This window comes from Scophthalmus maximus, chromosome 1 (assembly GCF_022379125.1).
Source record: "Scophthalmus maximus strain ysfricsl-2021 chromosome 1, ASM2237912v1, whole genome shotgun sequence".
NCBI classification, from domain to species: Eukaryota; Metazoa; Chordata; class Actinopteri; order Pleuronectiformes; family Scophthalmidae; genus Scophthalmus; species Scophthalmus maximus.
The window spans coordinates 14349601-14363967 of record NC_061515.1 but is presented as its reverse complement, the minus strand read 5'-3'; the positions used below and the strand labels follow the sequence as shown (position 1 = coordinate 14363967).

General features: G+C 43.1%; 1 protein-coding gene across 4 annotated transcripts in view; it reads right to left on the bottom strand.

Annotated features, from left to right (window-relative positions):
• ddr1 (discoidin domain receptor tyrosine kinase 1) overlaps positions 1–14367 on the bottom strand; it is a 37632-nt gene that overhangs the window by 6508 nt on the left and 16757 nt on the right. For 2 of the 4 annotated variants that reach the window (XM_035641293.2, XM_035641286.2), the window contains exons 4-13: positions 11706–11781; positions 11159–11311; positions 10353–10500; positions 9096–9198; positions 8217–8403; positions 5448–5697; positions 3956–4027; positions 1997–2157; positions 1301–1508; positions 211–330 (exon numbers count right to left, since the gene is read on the bottom strand). In XM_035641293.2, the coding sequence (XP_035497186.1) occupies positions 211–330; positions 1301–1508; positions 1997–2157; positions 3956–4027; positions 5448–5697; positions 8217–8403; positions 9096–9198; positions 10353–10500; positions 11159–11311; positions 11706–11781 (1478 nt within the window). The remainder of the gene's footprint in view (positions 1–210; positions 331–1300; positions 1509–1996; positions 2158–3955; positions 4028–5447; positions 5698–8216; positions 8404–9095; positions 9199–10352; positions 10501–11158; positions 11312–11705; positions 11782–14367) is intronic. The other 2 variants (XM_035641302.2, XM_035641313.2) reach the window with 2 other exon arrangements.

Sequence of the window (14367 nt, the reverse complement as noted above, 5' to 3'; positions counted from 1 at the left end):
AACCCTTCAAACAAAAGCATGAGTCATTTTGAGTGGTGAGTGAATGAGAGTGATAAATTATGTGAGTAAGAGGATGAATGATGAACGTCGGTCACATGCAAAATAAACTCATCACTCTTTTTGTATTATTTTTTTTCGAGACGACTACATGGGCATTTCTAATGCCCCTGGCCCCTCCAGACTGCATTGGCCTAGTCCAAGGTGTCTTACCCTGGGGCACATTGAGGCTCTTTTCCTGAGTCTGAGCGGTGCTGGGGACGACAAGGGGTCTCAAGCCTTTTCTGTGATCTGACAGGAGCAGGTGATAGGCTGGGTTGTTTAACAGCAAGGCTGGGAGGGCACACGCGCACAAAAAACACGCACAAGACGACGTAGGATACACAAGGGTACCATGATATGGATCATACACATGATAACAAGGTGACACAAAACACACACACACACACACACACACACAACATAACGACCATTAACACGACAATGTTAGCATATCCATTATTATATAAGGAGAGGAGGTGGGGTTGCATTGACACATGAAGCACAGTACAGAGGAGCAGAGCAAGAACAGGCAGTTACCATCACTCAGGCCACAAACAAACATAACGTGAACCAGTGGATGAAATGTTTCTGTCACGCATGTTATTTCAAACTCACACAGGCGCCCAGTAAAGACACATGCAGACCTCCTGTGGTGCGTTGCAAGTGAAGGAATGCCTTTTCTTTTCTCTTGTCTCCTCCCTCTTTTTTCTTTTTCTGCCCCTCTCTTAAAACAATAGGTCTTTTGTGCTCCCTGTGCATCCTGTTGGAGGCACTCTTCCTCGCAGGGTGGTTTGATTTACTTTTGTTTGGTGTGGTTAAACACATTGTTATACTCTCGTGTTGTCTTGATTTAACATGCTACATGTTTTCTCCGTTGACCCTTTCCAAATGAGTTTGCTTATTGATATGATCAACAGAGGTTGCAGACGCACAGACGTGGGCATGCAAATGAAGCAATCTGTGCAAACCACATACACATTTGTAGAAATTTAAATTCTATACAGATGGATGGTTTCACGTTTTTCACTGCCTCCGTGCCAATTGTATGTAGCTGGTTGTAGATCAGTCTCTGTCACCATGTTTTTGGCATGTGGTATGTTTTAATGCAGTCAGCCTTGTCAGCATGTTCTCATATTCGTAACTTTCGTTTTTTGACTAAACCACTCAGCTACAACAAAATCATTGGACACTTTAGATATCAAACAGAACTAGAAATGCACTCCATAGATTGTGCCGTCATATGTGTGTTTTAAGAAATTACCGGTGCTGTCTCTGTGATCTCTTGGCCGGATCAGAGCGCTGGGTTCCTGGTACTCTCCTTCTCCCTCTCTATCTTGGTCATGGTCATCTGGGAAAGTGTGGATGCGCTGGTAGCGGCTTGAGTAGCTGTGTGTATTGTTGATGACCACATTGTCTGAGGGCACGGACAGGTGGACCCGCAGCTCATTACTTGGCAGGCTACCCTGGGCCTGGAATGGCAAAGGATTCATATGAATACAGGTGATTTAATTGCACCGTTTGAGTCCGTAAACCAGATGGTGATCGCACAAGAGAATCAGCATCTAATCTTTGAGTAGAAGTTAGAAGTTAAAGTGAAATAATTCCTGCAACACATCCAGATGGATATGCAGTGGTACTCTGCCAAAAGACTGGCAGTTGTTGTTTCTGCTCGTATCAATCATTTTAAAGGGGCAGTTCAAGCTAATCACACCAAGAAGCATTTTCTTACTTACAATGTATGCATTTATTCTGTGAAACTTTCATGAAACTTTAAGCAACAAAAACTATATTCATTTACCTCAATTGGTAAATAAGAAAATATGTTGGAGAAGTGAGACTTCAGAAGTTCAGAAACAGAAACAGAAACACGAGAATCCCAGTTACAGCCAAATTGCCAACTGCAAATAAGAGTGTGATAAAAACTGAAAACACTGCATGTCACCTCAGTTTGACTCACCTTGCCCAGTATCTTTTTCAGGTGCTGTCTCCACAAAATGAAGACTATTACGGCCAGCAGAATAAGGATGATGCCCACCAGGAAGGCGATCAGAATAGCTGCATAGCTGATGTCATCCTTGGCTACAGGGAGACCAGGTCTGGGAGTCGCAGTGGCAAATTCTGGCCCACAAGGAAGAAAATACAAAATGACATGTCAGGGGTTTATATGTGTATGTGCTTGATTCCAAGAAACCTGCAGGGATTCATCAGTCTGACATGATGTGTATGAAGTATTTTTGCAGGACTGTCTCTGTCTGTGGGTATGGCTAGTCGTTGGAGTTATGTAATGCACTGTTCAGTGTGAGCATTATCTCTTCCAGTGCAGGCACACACTCGCTGGAGTCACACACACACCAGCATGGCTTCATCAGGCTTAATAAACATCTGATGGGGATTGTCAGTGTGCGTATTCATCCAGTTCGCCCGCTCATACCACAGGGATTCTGGGAGCCTGCTGCATGAGAACAGAATGTGATCACTGCTTTGCTTCTCAACAGCTTTGTAGTCGACTTTTAATCAGAATCAGAATCACCTCCTTCTCTTTCTCCTCTGAGGGTCAAGTGCGAGAAGTGTTATTAAAATGAGGGACGACAGAGGTAAAACCGCTTTCACAGGATGAGTGGTGTGAAAAAACTACTCAGTTAAAAGACAAAAAGAATCATGTCCATGTATACACTTAACATATATATACACAAATGTACACCTGCAAGCACACACTTGTGCAAATGCATTTTGCCAGAGAAAGGTTTACACACCACATTTCTACAATAGACGACAACCCATCCCCCCACCTCTCTCCCTCTCTCTCTCTCTCTCTCTCTCTGTCAGTTCAACACCATGCTGATGCGGGTAATAAATAAACCCAAACAAAGCCGTTCAACCACAGCCAGTAACAAGGACAAAGCAGCAAACACGCCACAGAAGAGCCTGTTATTGTTTAGCTGTGTAGAACAGAGCCATTTCCCAGGAAAAGAAACATGCTCTTTGGAAGACCACAGGAAGCCAAGTTGTTATTGTACATAAATATAATGTACTAAAGCGGTGTTAGCCTTTTTCCTACAGCTGTACTGTATATCTCCAAACCCAGTGGAAAGAGCCCAGTGCCAAAGCCTGCCCCCTGTAATCCCACCTCCATTATAATTCATACTCCACTGAGCAGTGGGACAGTTTTAAGATGCTGGAGGAGGGCCAGAGTGAATGGAGCGAGCTCCCCTCCCTCAGTTCATCCCATCTTTCTTTTTGTTTGTTATTTGGTCCTTCTCATCTGACCATGTCCGGTTACCAGTAGTGTACATCATGAAGGTGGAGGAGCTAGGGATGGACAATGTGTGAGAAGTGGTGAGGAGAGGAAAGAGAGTGGCGAGGAGAGGGAATCACGCGACAGCAGAATTTGGGGTTATTTTACTTTTAATGAGTCACAATGAAACTCCCAGACCAAGATGATAAAAATATTAAATTAATGTTAATATCTTGAACCTTTGACCGCTACTTTCAAGCCAGATACCTCCTCCTCTTTAACTACAATGAAATCAGTAAGGTAAGTATCTGGCATTGACTAAGGTTAAGCAAATGTTGGCTCGAAGCCAAAGGATTTTCAAGCATGTGATAAAGAGTGAGGCTTCTCAGATATGGGCCCCCTTTGGCACTGCCTGCCGTCGGCTCTGCTTCAGAAACGTGGCTTAGACACACTGCCCAACATGCTCACACTCATCACAACTGCAGGCAAGGAGACGTAGCAACAAGAGGTGATGAAGAAGAAGATCAGAGGAACTTGAGGCAGAGGAGAGTCAGTGTGAAGGGGTAGATGCAGCAGCATGGTGGGTGATGAATGGGGCCGACGAAGAAAGAATGGTCATGGGAGGAAGGATAGTGAAGACAAGAAGCTCTGGGGGTGAGAAAGAGGACCAGCAGGACTCACCAGAAGGGCTGGCAGTGGAGTTGGAGGTGCTGTTGCTCGATGAGAGGCGCGTGGGTTCCGCCACAAACGGCTCTGGAAACAGAGGAAAGGAGAAAGAATCGGGCAGACAGTTTAATAAATTGAAACATGATTCATCTAACCGAATTAAATGAATGAATGTTACATATGTTACTCATGCCACAACATCATCCAGTAGTCCTACATTTGTGGTCACAGCGGGTTGCTTCAAAGACTACTCATTTCAGATTGTGTTGTTTTTGATCTGTTTCTTGACTAATGTGAATGGCTTTGTTAACTAAGTTCTACAGTCATATGTATTTTTTAACTATTTATTAAATCAACAAGTATTTTGTGTGGCTCTGCTCGTGTGATGCTCTGGAAGAGAAAAATCGGAGCAAGCGTGACAAAGTGTCCCTGAGCTCACAGTCCTCGTGACCAGACCCTGAGATTCACATCATTTAATCAGAATGAACCCAAATTAAAAACATCCGAGGAGGTCACGATATAGTGACTCAATGTGAGTCAGCTCTGGTCAGCATTGTGTCATACCCCTGGATGATTCGCTCCATTTTCCTGGTGCAGTACAGAACTACGAACCAGAACATTTATCACTCGTTCTGGGATGAGTCCAGCCACCCGACCACAGCTGGGTCAAGTCGTTTCAGCTACCTGAGAACAGTGTGATTACTGAACACTTTCCCGATTCTTATCACGCTACAACTGACGGGGCTTTTGAGTACAGAGGACAGTTTAATTAGGCAGCAATCTCAGCTGTGGAGCAACAGACGAGTCCTCAACCTGACTTCCAATCAGATAGGCACAATCTTCACAGCAGATATCGAAAACCCATTTCTGTTCGCAGCAGTGGTGCGTTACAGCCTTTTAACTGGGAGATGGTGAAGACTAGACAGCAGATGGAGGGAAAGACAGGCAGGTTGTTTTTTTTCCAGTAAACACTTTCTAATTTTGCTTCTTCTGATACATTTATAGATAAAGAAGGCAGAAAAAAATAACTGACACAACATACATTTGTTGTAGGCCAAATTATTTACACTTATCAACTTATTTGGGTAAAACTTTTCCGGCCCCAAATCAGTGTGCAGTTAAATTGCATTAAAATTTTGTTGAATCCCTCCAAGTGACAAGAAAATATTCTTGAGTATCAAAAATGCTGATACTTTAAATCAATTATGGTCTGGAAAGGGTCACAATGAGTCTGGGAACAAATCTAGCTCATCAGATTTGCCTAATTCACTCAATTTTGCCTTTAAGCGTTCATAGAATACTGATTAGTCTCGGTACAATGAATTTTTTCAGGTCTCTCTCCTTCTGTTGATGCACTTTATATTTAGTTATTGCTTCGGCAAAGTCAAATCTCCACAAGACCTCACAGACAAAGTGGCAGTGATACAAAACAACTGCCTGCCAGAGCTACAAAAATACCTATCTCACATTTGAAAAACCCCCAAAAAACTTGAATTCAGTTTCCTACCAGTAAGGAAGGCTATCTCGCTGATGAGCAGCCAGCTGTCAGCAAAGTAGAATTTGCAGCGGAGAATCTGAGCCGGGCGGCCACCGAGTGGGATGGCAATGATTCGCGAGGAAGGGTCCTTCAGATCCTCCAGGGGCACAGCCAGGGTGAGGGTGGGAGAGGTCCAGGGCTGCAGGATGCCAGGCTTAAAAGAACATTCCACCTTGCTGAAGACTCTGACGCCCTGGGTGTAGCGGTTATTACTGTGCACCTGGAAGAAGGAGATTGAGTGTGTGAGGACAAATGAACAGGGAGAGAGGTGTAATCAGTTACAAGACAATCTAAACATCTGAATTAGCTCGACCTCTGTGGAAACATCTGGAAAACCAGAGGAAAAAATCTGGACTTAATCAGTCATTATTCATGGAAAGGGGAGAGATTCAATTAACACACCAAATTAATGATACATTCTCATCCTGTTCAGATGTAATTGCTTTGCACGAATTAAGTTGAACAGGACTTTAAATGACCGAAATTAAAACGGAGGAGGGAAGAAAAGAGAGTGTATGAGAGAAGACCGATGAAGGAGAGAAGAGGATATATCTCTTCTGTTTTTACAAGCAGGCCAAAGAGAGAGGAATCAATAAAAGCTGATCTAATATATGAGGAGGCATTGTGGCTGGAAGGAGGACGAGGAGCTCGAGGAAAAGAGATGGCAGGAAGATGAAGTGTGTTTAAAGGAGTGAGTGAGAGGTCAAACTATAGATCTGAGACTAAGTTAATCAAGTAGGATCATTTTTTTTCACTCTGAGGGAAAGGAAGTGGAGGAGAGGGTGATCTTAGAGGTTAGCTATTACCCTAACACTTAGTGCAGGGCCAGTCACTCTAACTTAATACACGTCACTCACACACTCACACACACACGCACACACCGAGCACACGCGCACGCGCACGCACACGCAGACACTGCACCTGATGCTGAGTTGACATGTAACTGATTCTATCTGGAAAGGGACAAAATGGGTCATGTTATTGTTGGTAGTAGAGTTTTAGTAAGTCAACAGAAGCGAGGTATTTCACTACTCCTTCGGGGAATACAGCTCCAATGACCTGAACACAGTTTAATTTGAGAGCATACCACTGCATTCATTAAATTTCACTTGTTTTGAGATAAATCTAACCTACAAATACCTTCCGATCTTTTTCATTTGGATGCGTCCGACTTCCACATGCGCTTACAAAGAAAAGTTCTGCATAACTTCCCAAAGGACAGAGCTGGATCTTACCAAAGCAGATTGCAGTGTGACCCAACCCAAGTCTGTCTGTAAAACGTCCTGTTGGAAGGTGACTGACAAAAGGTCAAAGAGCAGATTTCCCTTTGGTAGAGTGATTAGACACAGGTTAAGGAACTCTGACCTGCAGGGACAAGTCAATGCCAGATTTAGGTTCAGGTTCCCACTCTTTTATTTATTTGACCTGCATGTCTGACATATCCGCTTTGCCAAGCCAGAGTAACGGTGTGTGTCAGCTGAGGTTAGTGTGGGATAACCACTTGGGAAAAGGCAGGAAAAACAGGATAAGCCTCGGAATAACAGATGAAATACCGCAGGGGAAGATTTCAAAAAGGTAACTGAGAAAAACCACAGCGAAAGAGCATGCAGAGTCAGTCAAAACCAGACCTCTAAAAGATTATGTGTCATTGTATAATACTAACTGGGGATTTGTGCTGCTCATAGTGCACAAGTATAGGGTGAATCCCACCCTAACCGACATTCCAACCCACTTCCAACCAGACAACAGCTATAACTCAAACTGGGTTGCTTCATATTATTATCTTTCCCCCTATCGCTCCACAAAGTAACCCCGAAAGCCACAAAGAAGCACAAACAGACTGTGATGCAACTCAGTGGCACCCGGAGAGCTAAGCACTGTCCAATGATAAACAATTGCACATTAAAACTAATTAAATGGCAAAGCTATTCCACTCAAGGAGAAGCAGATTCACATTGTTATTGTGGTTTTAAACTCTGCTGCTGGAGTTCATTTTGAAGGCTCACTGGTTGGAACTACAGGAATGTCTTAGGATGTCAAAAAATATTTTTGCTGTAATCACAATGACAGGATTGTCTTGGGTCATTATAATCAATAAGTAGTTATTTGTCATCGAAACTGTCTTTTCACAATAGCAAAGAAAAAGTTACGGGATGTCCTAATTTTAGAATTTGCTACAAATGTTAAATAGTGACAGTTTCAAAGTGGAGATTTATAGATCAAGGTTGTTCCAAAACCTAATCAGATCATTTCTGGTAAATAAAAAGTTGCGTATTTGCATTGTGTACTGCTCATTTTTTTAAAGATGTACTGAATAGTTAACCGTTTAGATACAGACAGGATTTAGGATGTATGACATGTAACTGAGGAACCAAGCTGAAAATGAATGTGCTGCGTTGCACCGAGGCATCTTAACCACTAGGCTAAGAGGAGGCACAGTGTTTGGTTTGGAGATTCCAATGGGATAAGAATATTCTGCATAACTCTGGCCAGTATAAAAGACCTTGGGCTGCCATGAGATCAGAGACAAGAGTGAATGTGCATGAACCTTGTACACTCTGTAAATTCAGCTGCCTAAAAATCAAAATTTTAGGAAGATGTTTTCCCTGAAGAAACAAATGTGGGAACTGGGGCTTTTAGCCAGTATTACATCGGATTCATAGGCTGTCTGAGATTAACACTCTCACATTTGACAACACATGGCACCATCACACAGAAGCCTAACATTCATTGCTCTACCTGCATGTCGTGGAAGAGGCGTGGTTTCTCAAAGTGGAACTCGATGTCCACGCTGCCTTGCCCAAGGGTGTCCCGGTTCCAGCCCAGGTAGTCGTAACCGGGCCACACCCTCAGCACATTAGTCGTTGTGAAGTTATCTCCTCCCAAGTCGCCATCAAACAGCTGACCAAGGCCTCCGAACATCATCCTGCACACAGAGCACTGTACCGGTTAACATGTGGCTCCGAGCAGATATAATGCTGCCTATCACTTTCTACACATTCCAAACACACACAGACTTTTACGTACAATTACACATCTCAGTTTATGCAAGGCAACACAACACTATCACCTAATAGCTCCCCTCACTCCCAGCCCCCGAGCCTCTCCGTCATCTGCTACAAATACATCTGGATTACATCAAAAGTGTTAGCTCACCTGCTCGCAAAACATTTCAGCCCCATTAACCGCACAGCCCGCGTGAGACCCCTCCCCCCGATTCTTTGTTCATTCTCCTTTGCTTGCTGCCAAAACATTACAGGCAAGAAACCCGACTCACATCCCAATGCGACTTAAAGAAAATAATGTAATTTCCATTCGATTAGGTGGACACCAGAATAAACTTCTAAGAAGGGATTTGACTGAGACAGCGCATCAGCGCTAAAAATGTGATGCAGATGCAAACTCTAGGAATTCCATTGATGGAGGCACATAGATGTTAAGCTTGTAAATTTTAATCAAGATCACATTTGCCAAGGCTGTGTTGCGATATACAGCCGCGGCTGTAGTGTGTGTACATTTCCATGAAAACAAAATCAAAAAGGAGCAGTGTATGGGCATTTGTGTGGAAATGAGATGGTTACGCACACAGAAAATAAACATGGTAAAGTCTCCTCTTACCCTTCCTCAATGCTCCCGTCGTAGAAGGAGTCATTTAGGTAGACCGGCATGCCAGGCAGGTGCATGACCTGACCTGCTGGAGCTGTGTAAGCCGTCAACCCATCTGAGTGACAGACAGAGGGAAAAAAAACTCAGCATTAGCCATATGATTGTTGAAACAAACATGTTTTTTGTACTTTTCCATTAAAGCGAAACACAAGATCACGGTGCATGTGAAATACCTTTAATATGTAAAGTCTTTTTAATTTTATTCATGAGCAGCTACATGTTGACGGAGCCAACATTCATCAGTAATCACAGCCGCATGGAAAAGGCTACAGCTGCTTTTTAAGTAGTTAAATAAAGGAGGTCTGTCGATCCGTCCTGTGCAGCACTAGCCACCATTAAGAATTGAAACTTAAGCCTCTACAATCCAACATGCAGCTAATCAGCCCAGTCCCTGAGAACAGAGGTGACGTCAGCAGCACAGACCGCTCTGCTACCTATAATAAACTGTGCCTCACATAAGATTTAAAGTATGTGCACGGTATGCTCTGTTTGAGTGTCTTTAGATGCGGTTACCCGCTCAGATGTGTTTCTCATGTACCTGTATGAGCCTGCACGAGGGTCAGACGAGTCCATTTCAAATGTAAAACAATAAACACAGGAAAGACAGCGTGCTGCGATATGATCTGATACGATAAGAGACGAGAGACTGAAGGTACGCCAAACTTGACATTCTGTAGATTCCACATAATCTCTGGCATGTGGATCAACTGAGGTGCACTGCCTCAGAATCCACATGAGGGCATATTTCAGAGGAGGTCTTCCATGAAGACACCAACCACAAACTGGGGCTTTTAGCCTCTGTGACAGCTCTGATTTACAAGCAGCCCAACACTGTCTGAGTGAGGTGGATGGAGCAGGAAAGGAGGTGAGCCAGTCATAAATACTCAGTTAGTCAGTGTTGTGCTTCAGGAAACAGGGAGACCAACACATTTATCACTGTGTGGCTTGTTTTTTATCCAGGCAAACCCCACTGAGGCTATAAAGACTAAGCAATACCTCAAATCGATGCAAGGGGAGTGTGGTAAAAACACGCAATCTTAATCATTACCATCAAACAAATTCCCCTTTTCCCATCTGATACAGGAGTATATCTATGATTGTAGTGAACTTCACCATATGAAATATGATTTGATTTGACTCAAGCGTGCCTCAGAATATACGGACCAAATGAATACCTAAGTAACTAAGCAGGGAGAGAAACACACTTACCATTCCATACACAACCATAGAGCTCCACCCGAAGGCAAACGCTCATAACCCGGTCAGCCAGGGGGTAGAAGCGCAGCATGCGGGCCACGATGGGACGGCCCAGGTCTTTCAGCACCGTATCGTAGGTGTTATAATTACCATCCACCTCCTAGGTGAGAGAGGTACAAATATTTAATCAAACAGTACGTTGCTTGACTCCCCTGTTGTCTGCAGGGTTGCATAATCTCGCCGGAAGGTGCAGATTTCTTATTCAGTACCTCTCTTCAAATTCTGTTAAATCCAAGGAGAGCTCAAATGAACTGACTGAACCTTTTTTCCTTAAGGACTCGGCAGTTCAGCAGTTGTTGAAGGAGCAGCCTTTATTCAAAAATGTACTTTCGGCTTGCAATGTGTGAATATTTGCAATGTTCTGAAATAATAACTGAAAACCGAACCACAACAAGAAGTGCTTCCATCTGCACAAGGTTAAGGCTTTCATTGTGTTGAATCCTCAGGTGGTCAGGGCTTCTTCGGTGCCTGAACTAAAATGTATCTAGACAAAGTTTAGCTGGCGCTGGTCACAACTCTTCACTTTTAAATAAATAATACAAAATAATAGATGAATAATGCAGCCCTTTGTGGTTAACACTATACTCAACAGGTAAAGTCTCCATTACGGTTTCCTATAACTAATGGAGACTGCATTTTAGTCAGGTTGATTTCCTTTATGCTCATTTAATAATATAAAAAGTGTGTCAGTTTCCTACAGTTTCCGACTGTTGGCTCCTTCTCAGCTGTAAATAGCACAACGATAAAACCCTTCTTACCACCCGGCCCCAGCGGTCCTTCCAGATGATCCATTTCACTCCATCTCGAGTATAGCGGAGCTGATAAATGCGAGCAAACTCCCGGCCGTGCCCGTCGGCATGACGACCCTGTGTACCAACTAGAGTAAGGAAGTGGAGTTTCTGCAGGTCAATCTACAGGAGACAGATGATACATTATCAGAACATGTAAAAAACTGCTAGCACTGCTCCGTCAATTATTGAGCTTTAAAATCAGCTTAACAGTCGGACAGGGCGATAAAACAATTACAATGATTTATCGCAATTCAATTTTCATCAATAGCAAAATGACAAAAAATATACGATACATTGCACATACATTGTGCAAGCAATGAGATATGATTATATAATCGGTTTTAATGTTCTACCTCAGATTTGTAATTTTTTTTGCTTACTACAAACATTCACTCAGGGGCAAAAATCATTTAAACAAATTTGAATTAAGTAAATAAATAATAATGAGTACACTGTGCACAGCACAGCACTGATTGTAACAACAAATCAGAGGAGAGTAAACTGACCAACTTACCTGGAGGTATTCTGATGCAGTGGCAGAAACGGGTACTGCAGGACACCACGCTCCATCCCCCTCTCCCCTGCTCAACCTGAGAGAAACAGGACTATAATGTTAGATAACAAATGAAAGAAGCAAAAAAATGTTAATACAAAAACACAACTGAATAAGTTCACTAAATCCCAGTCACACACCCACAACAAGACAGGAAAACCCACATGCTGGCAGCCAGCAGACGTAAAGATGAGAACTCAGTACGAACAGTCCAACCCTCTTGTACCACCATGTGTATTGGATTCCACAGCAGCTCAAACATTTACATATAAATGGGGCTACGTGGGCTGAAAGAGAGAAAACCATCGACACAGAAACCTGGCTATGGACTAAAGATGCACAGTAGGTAAAAGAGAGAGACTGCACATGGAAAATAGAGAGCACTTTAAGCTTATGAAAAGAGAAATGGAGAAGAAAGGAGCGAAAATTACAAGCTATTCCACATTCTTCAAACCTCACAACAAGATCTGGATGTAGCAAGTCAGGATCTTTCCTCACAGCTCCCCCAGCCCGCCACGACCACACACACGCACCACTTAAACACTTTCACTCAGTGCAACCTTCCTCAATCCAGCCTGAGAAGAAAAGTACATACTACCACCACATATTGGCCACATGAAAACCACAGACTTGGCCATGTACGTGTGTGATGCTGCATTGACTCGCTCAAGGAGCTTTGGAACACTCGCCAGGCCGCAACCATGTTCTGACCACTGTGGGGCTTCTCCTAAAAAATGAAAGCTGCTGCTCCGACCGCCAAGACAAGTCACTACATCAACTAGGTCACTATGAAAGTGGCACTTATTTATTTCAGTCAATTCTTTTCATCACTCGATGGGTGAGATCACCCCATCCAGAAACTGCAAGAAACCGCAAGATGATATCAACACATCAAAGCTCCACGAAGTGTCCTGTGATGGAGGGCGGCAGCGGGAGAAAAGATGGGGAGGGAGGAAGGAGGAATGTGGCTGGGCAGAGTTGAGTCCAACATGCACCAGTCAGAAGGATTTACATTACAGCTAACTGCTCTGCCAAGTACCCCATTTTCTCCCATTTCTTTGTCTGCATTTTCCTTCCTAACTAAAAACCAGCCAACAAATTCATCCCTCTCCCCTTGTTCTCAGTTTTCTCATTCTCCCCAGCTTTTCACCACTCCCTCACACCAACATGCTGATTTGTCACTGTCCCAGACTCCTGACAGCCTTGGAAATAACACGTATCAGCTATGCATCCCTCAGTTCCTCCCCTAACACAACACCCTCCCTTAAACCCTGTTTTCAAATGAATTTCTCTCCAGCTGTCAACGCACCACAACAGCGATCCACCGCTCATTCGTGTTTTTTTGGTGTGGTTTTTTTTTTAATGTCCGTTGCTTTCTCTGTTTTCCCTCTTTCTCTCTCAGTATCTCCCTGATGTACCTTTAAAAGAGCAAGGGAAAATAATCACTTCCACATGGATAGACACTCAGCCAAGAGACCCAGCCAAACGGACCAATGGACACAAAAGAACACAACACACGCACGCACGCACACACACACACTCCTGTGAGTCTAACCTTGCTCCAAGACAGACTACAATTACCATCATCTTCTACCATCATCTAATAGACTTTGACAAATTACTTAAGTGTGTAAACGCAAAAAAAGGCATGAGGATAAACTAATCGGCCCACAGTGACGTGTGTACGAACACGTTCTACAGTTCCAGGCATCTTTTGGTTTCCTTTTATAAGGTGTGAAAACCAATTAGCACACTATCAATCATATTAAACATAAACATCTCAATGAATTCATGTCAATTTCATTGTAATTATGTGGCATTGTGTAGCGCTGCACGTTATAACAACCGCAACAATCCAATGACTGCCAGGATTAAAAAAAAACATTTTAATGAGAAGATGAATTCCGATATCTAGTACTTTACTCTACGGCAAGCCTCCAAACATGGTCAGGAAAAATGAACACACTTTTATTGTGCTTTAAATGTAATGCCATCTTAATTGTAACGAAACTGTGGGTTCTTAACTAGTAACTGAGCAGAGCAAAAAAAAAGAAAAATACAGCAATTCATTACGAGCTGAAAATCCTCCATTTTTATTAACTTTCAATGGTTTGACTTCTCACCCTGCTGCAGTGACCTTGAGCTATACTCCAGGGTGTCAGTACACTGTGACATCACTAGTAGGCGTGGTTACAGATGCAACTACCACATCAGTGATGCTGAGTGTGAACAGTGAAACACTGTTCTACAGACTTATGTTAAGTTTGTGTTTTTAAACCGTAACCAAACAAAGTACAAGAGCAGAAAACGCTCCTTGATTAAAGTAGTGACAGTAATGATATAAAGCTGTTTCCACTGCAGGGACTAGGCACCTTTGCAGAAGTTTTGACCATAGCGATCAGGGTCTAAATAAAGTTCGGGGAACATCTTTTTACCCTCCCAAAGAGTTCCTGCTCAAGGAGTAGTACTTAACAAAAGTACAGTAACATTTTGGGTAGGGCTTGCAGTGCTGAAAATGCCCGATTGGTCGAGTACTATTTCAGATTGTTTATCTCATAAAATCTGATTCCTTACTTTTAGGTCTTTTGGGTGTTTCGGATATGCTTTGTTACGAGTGCTCGTC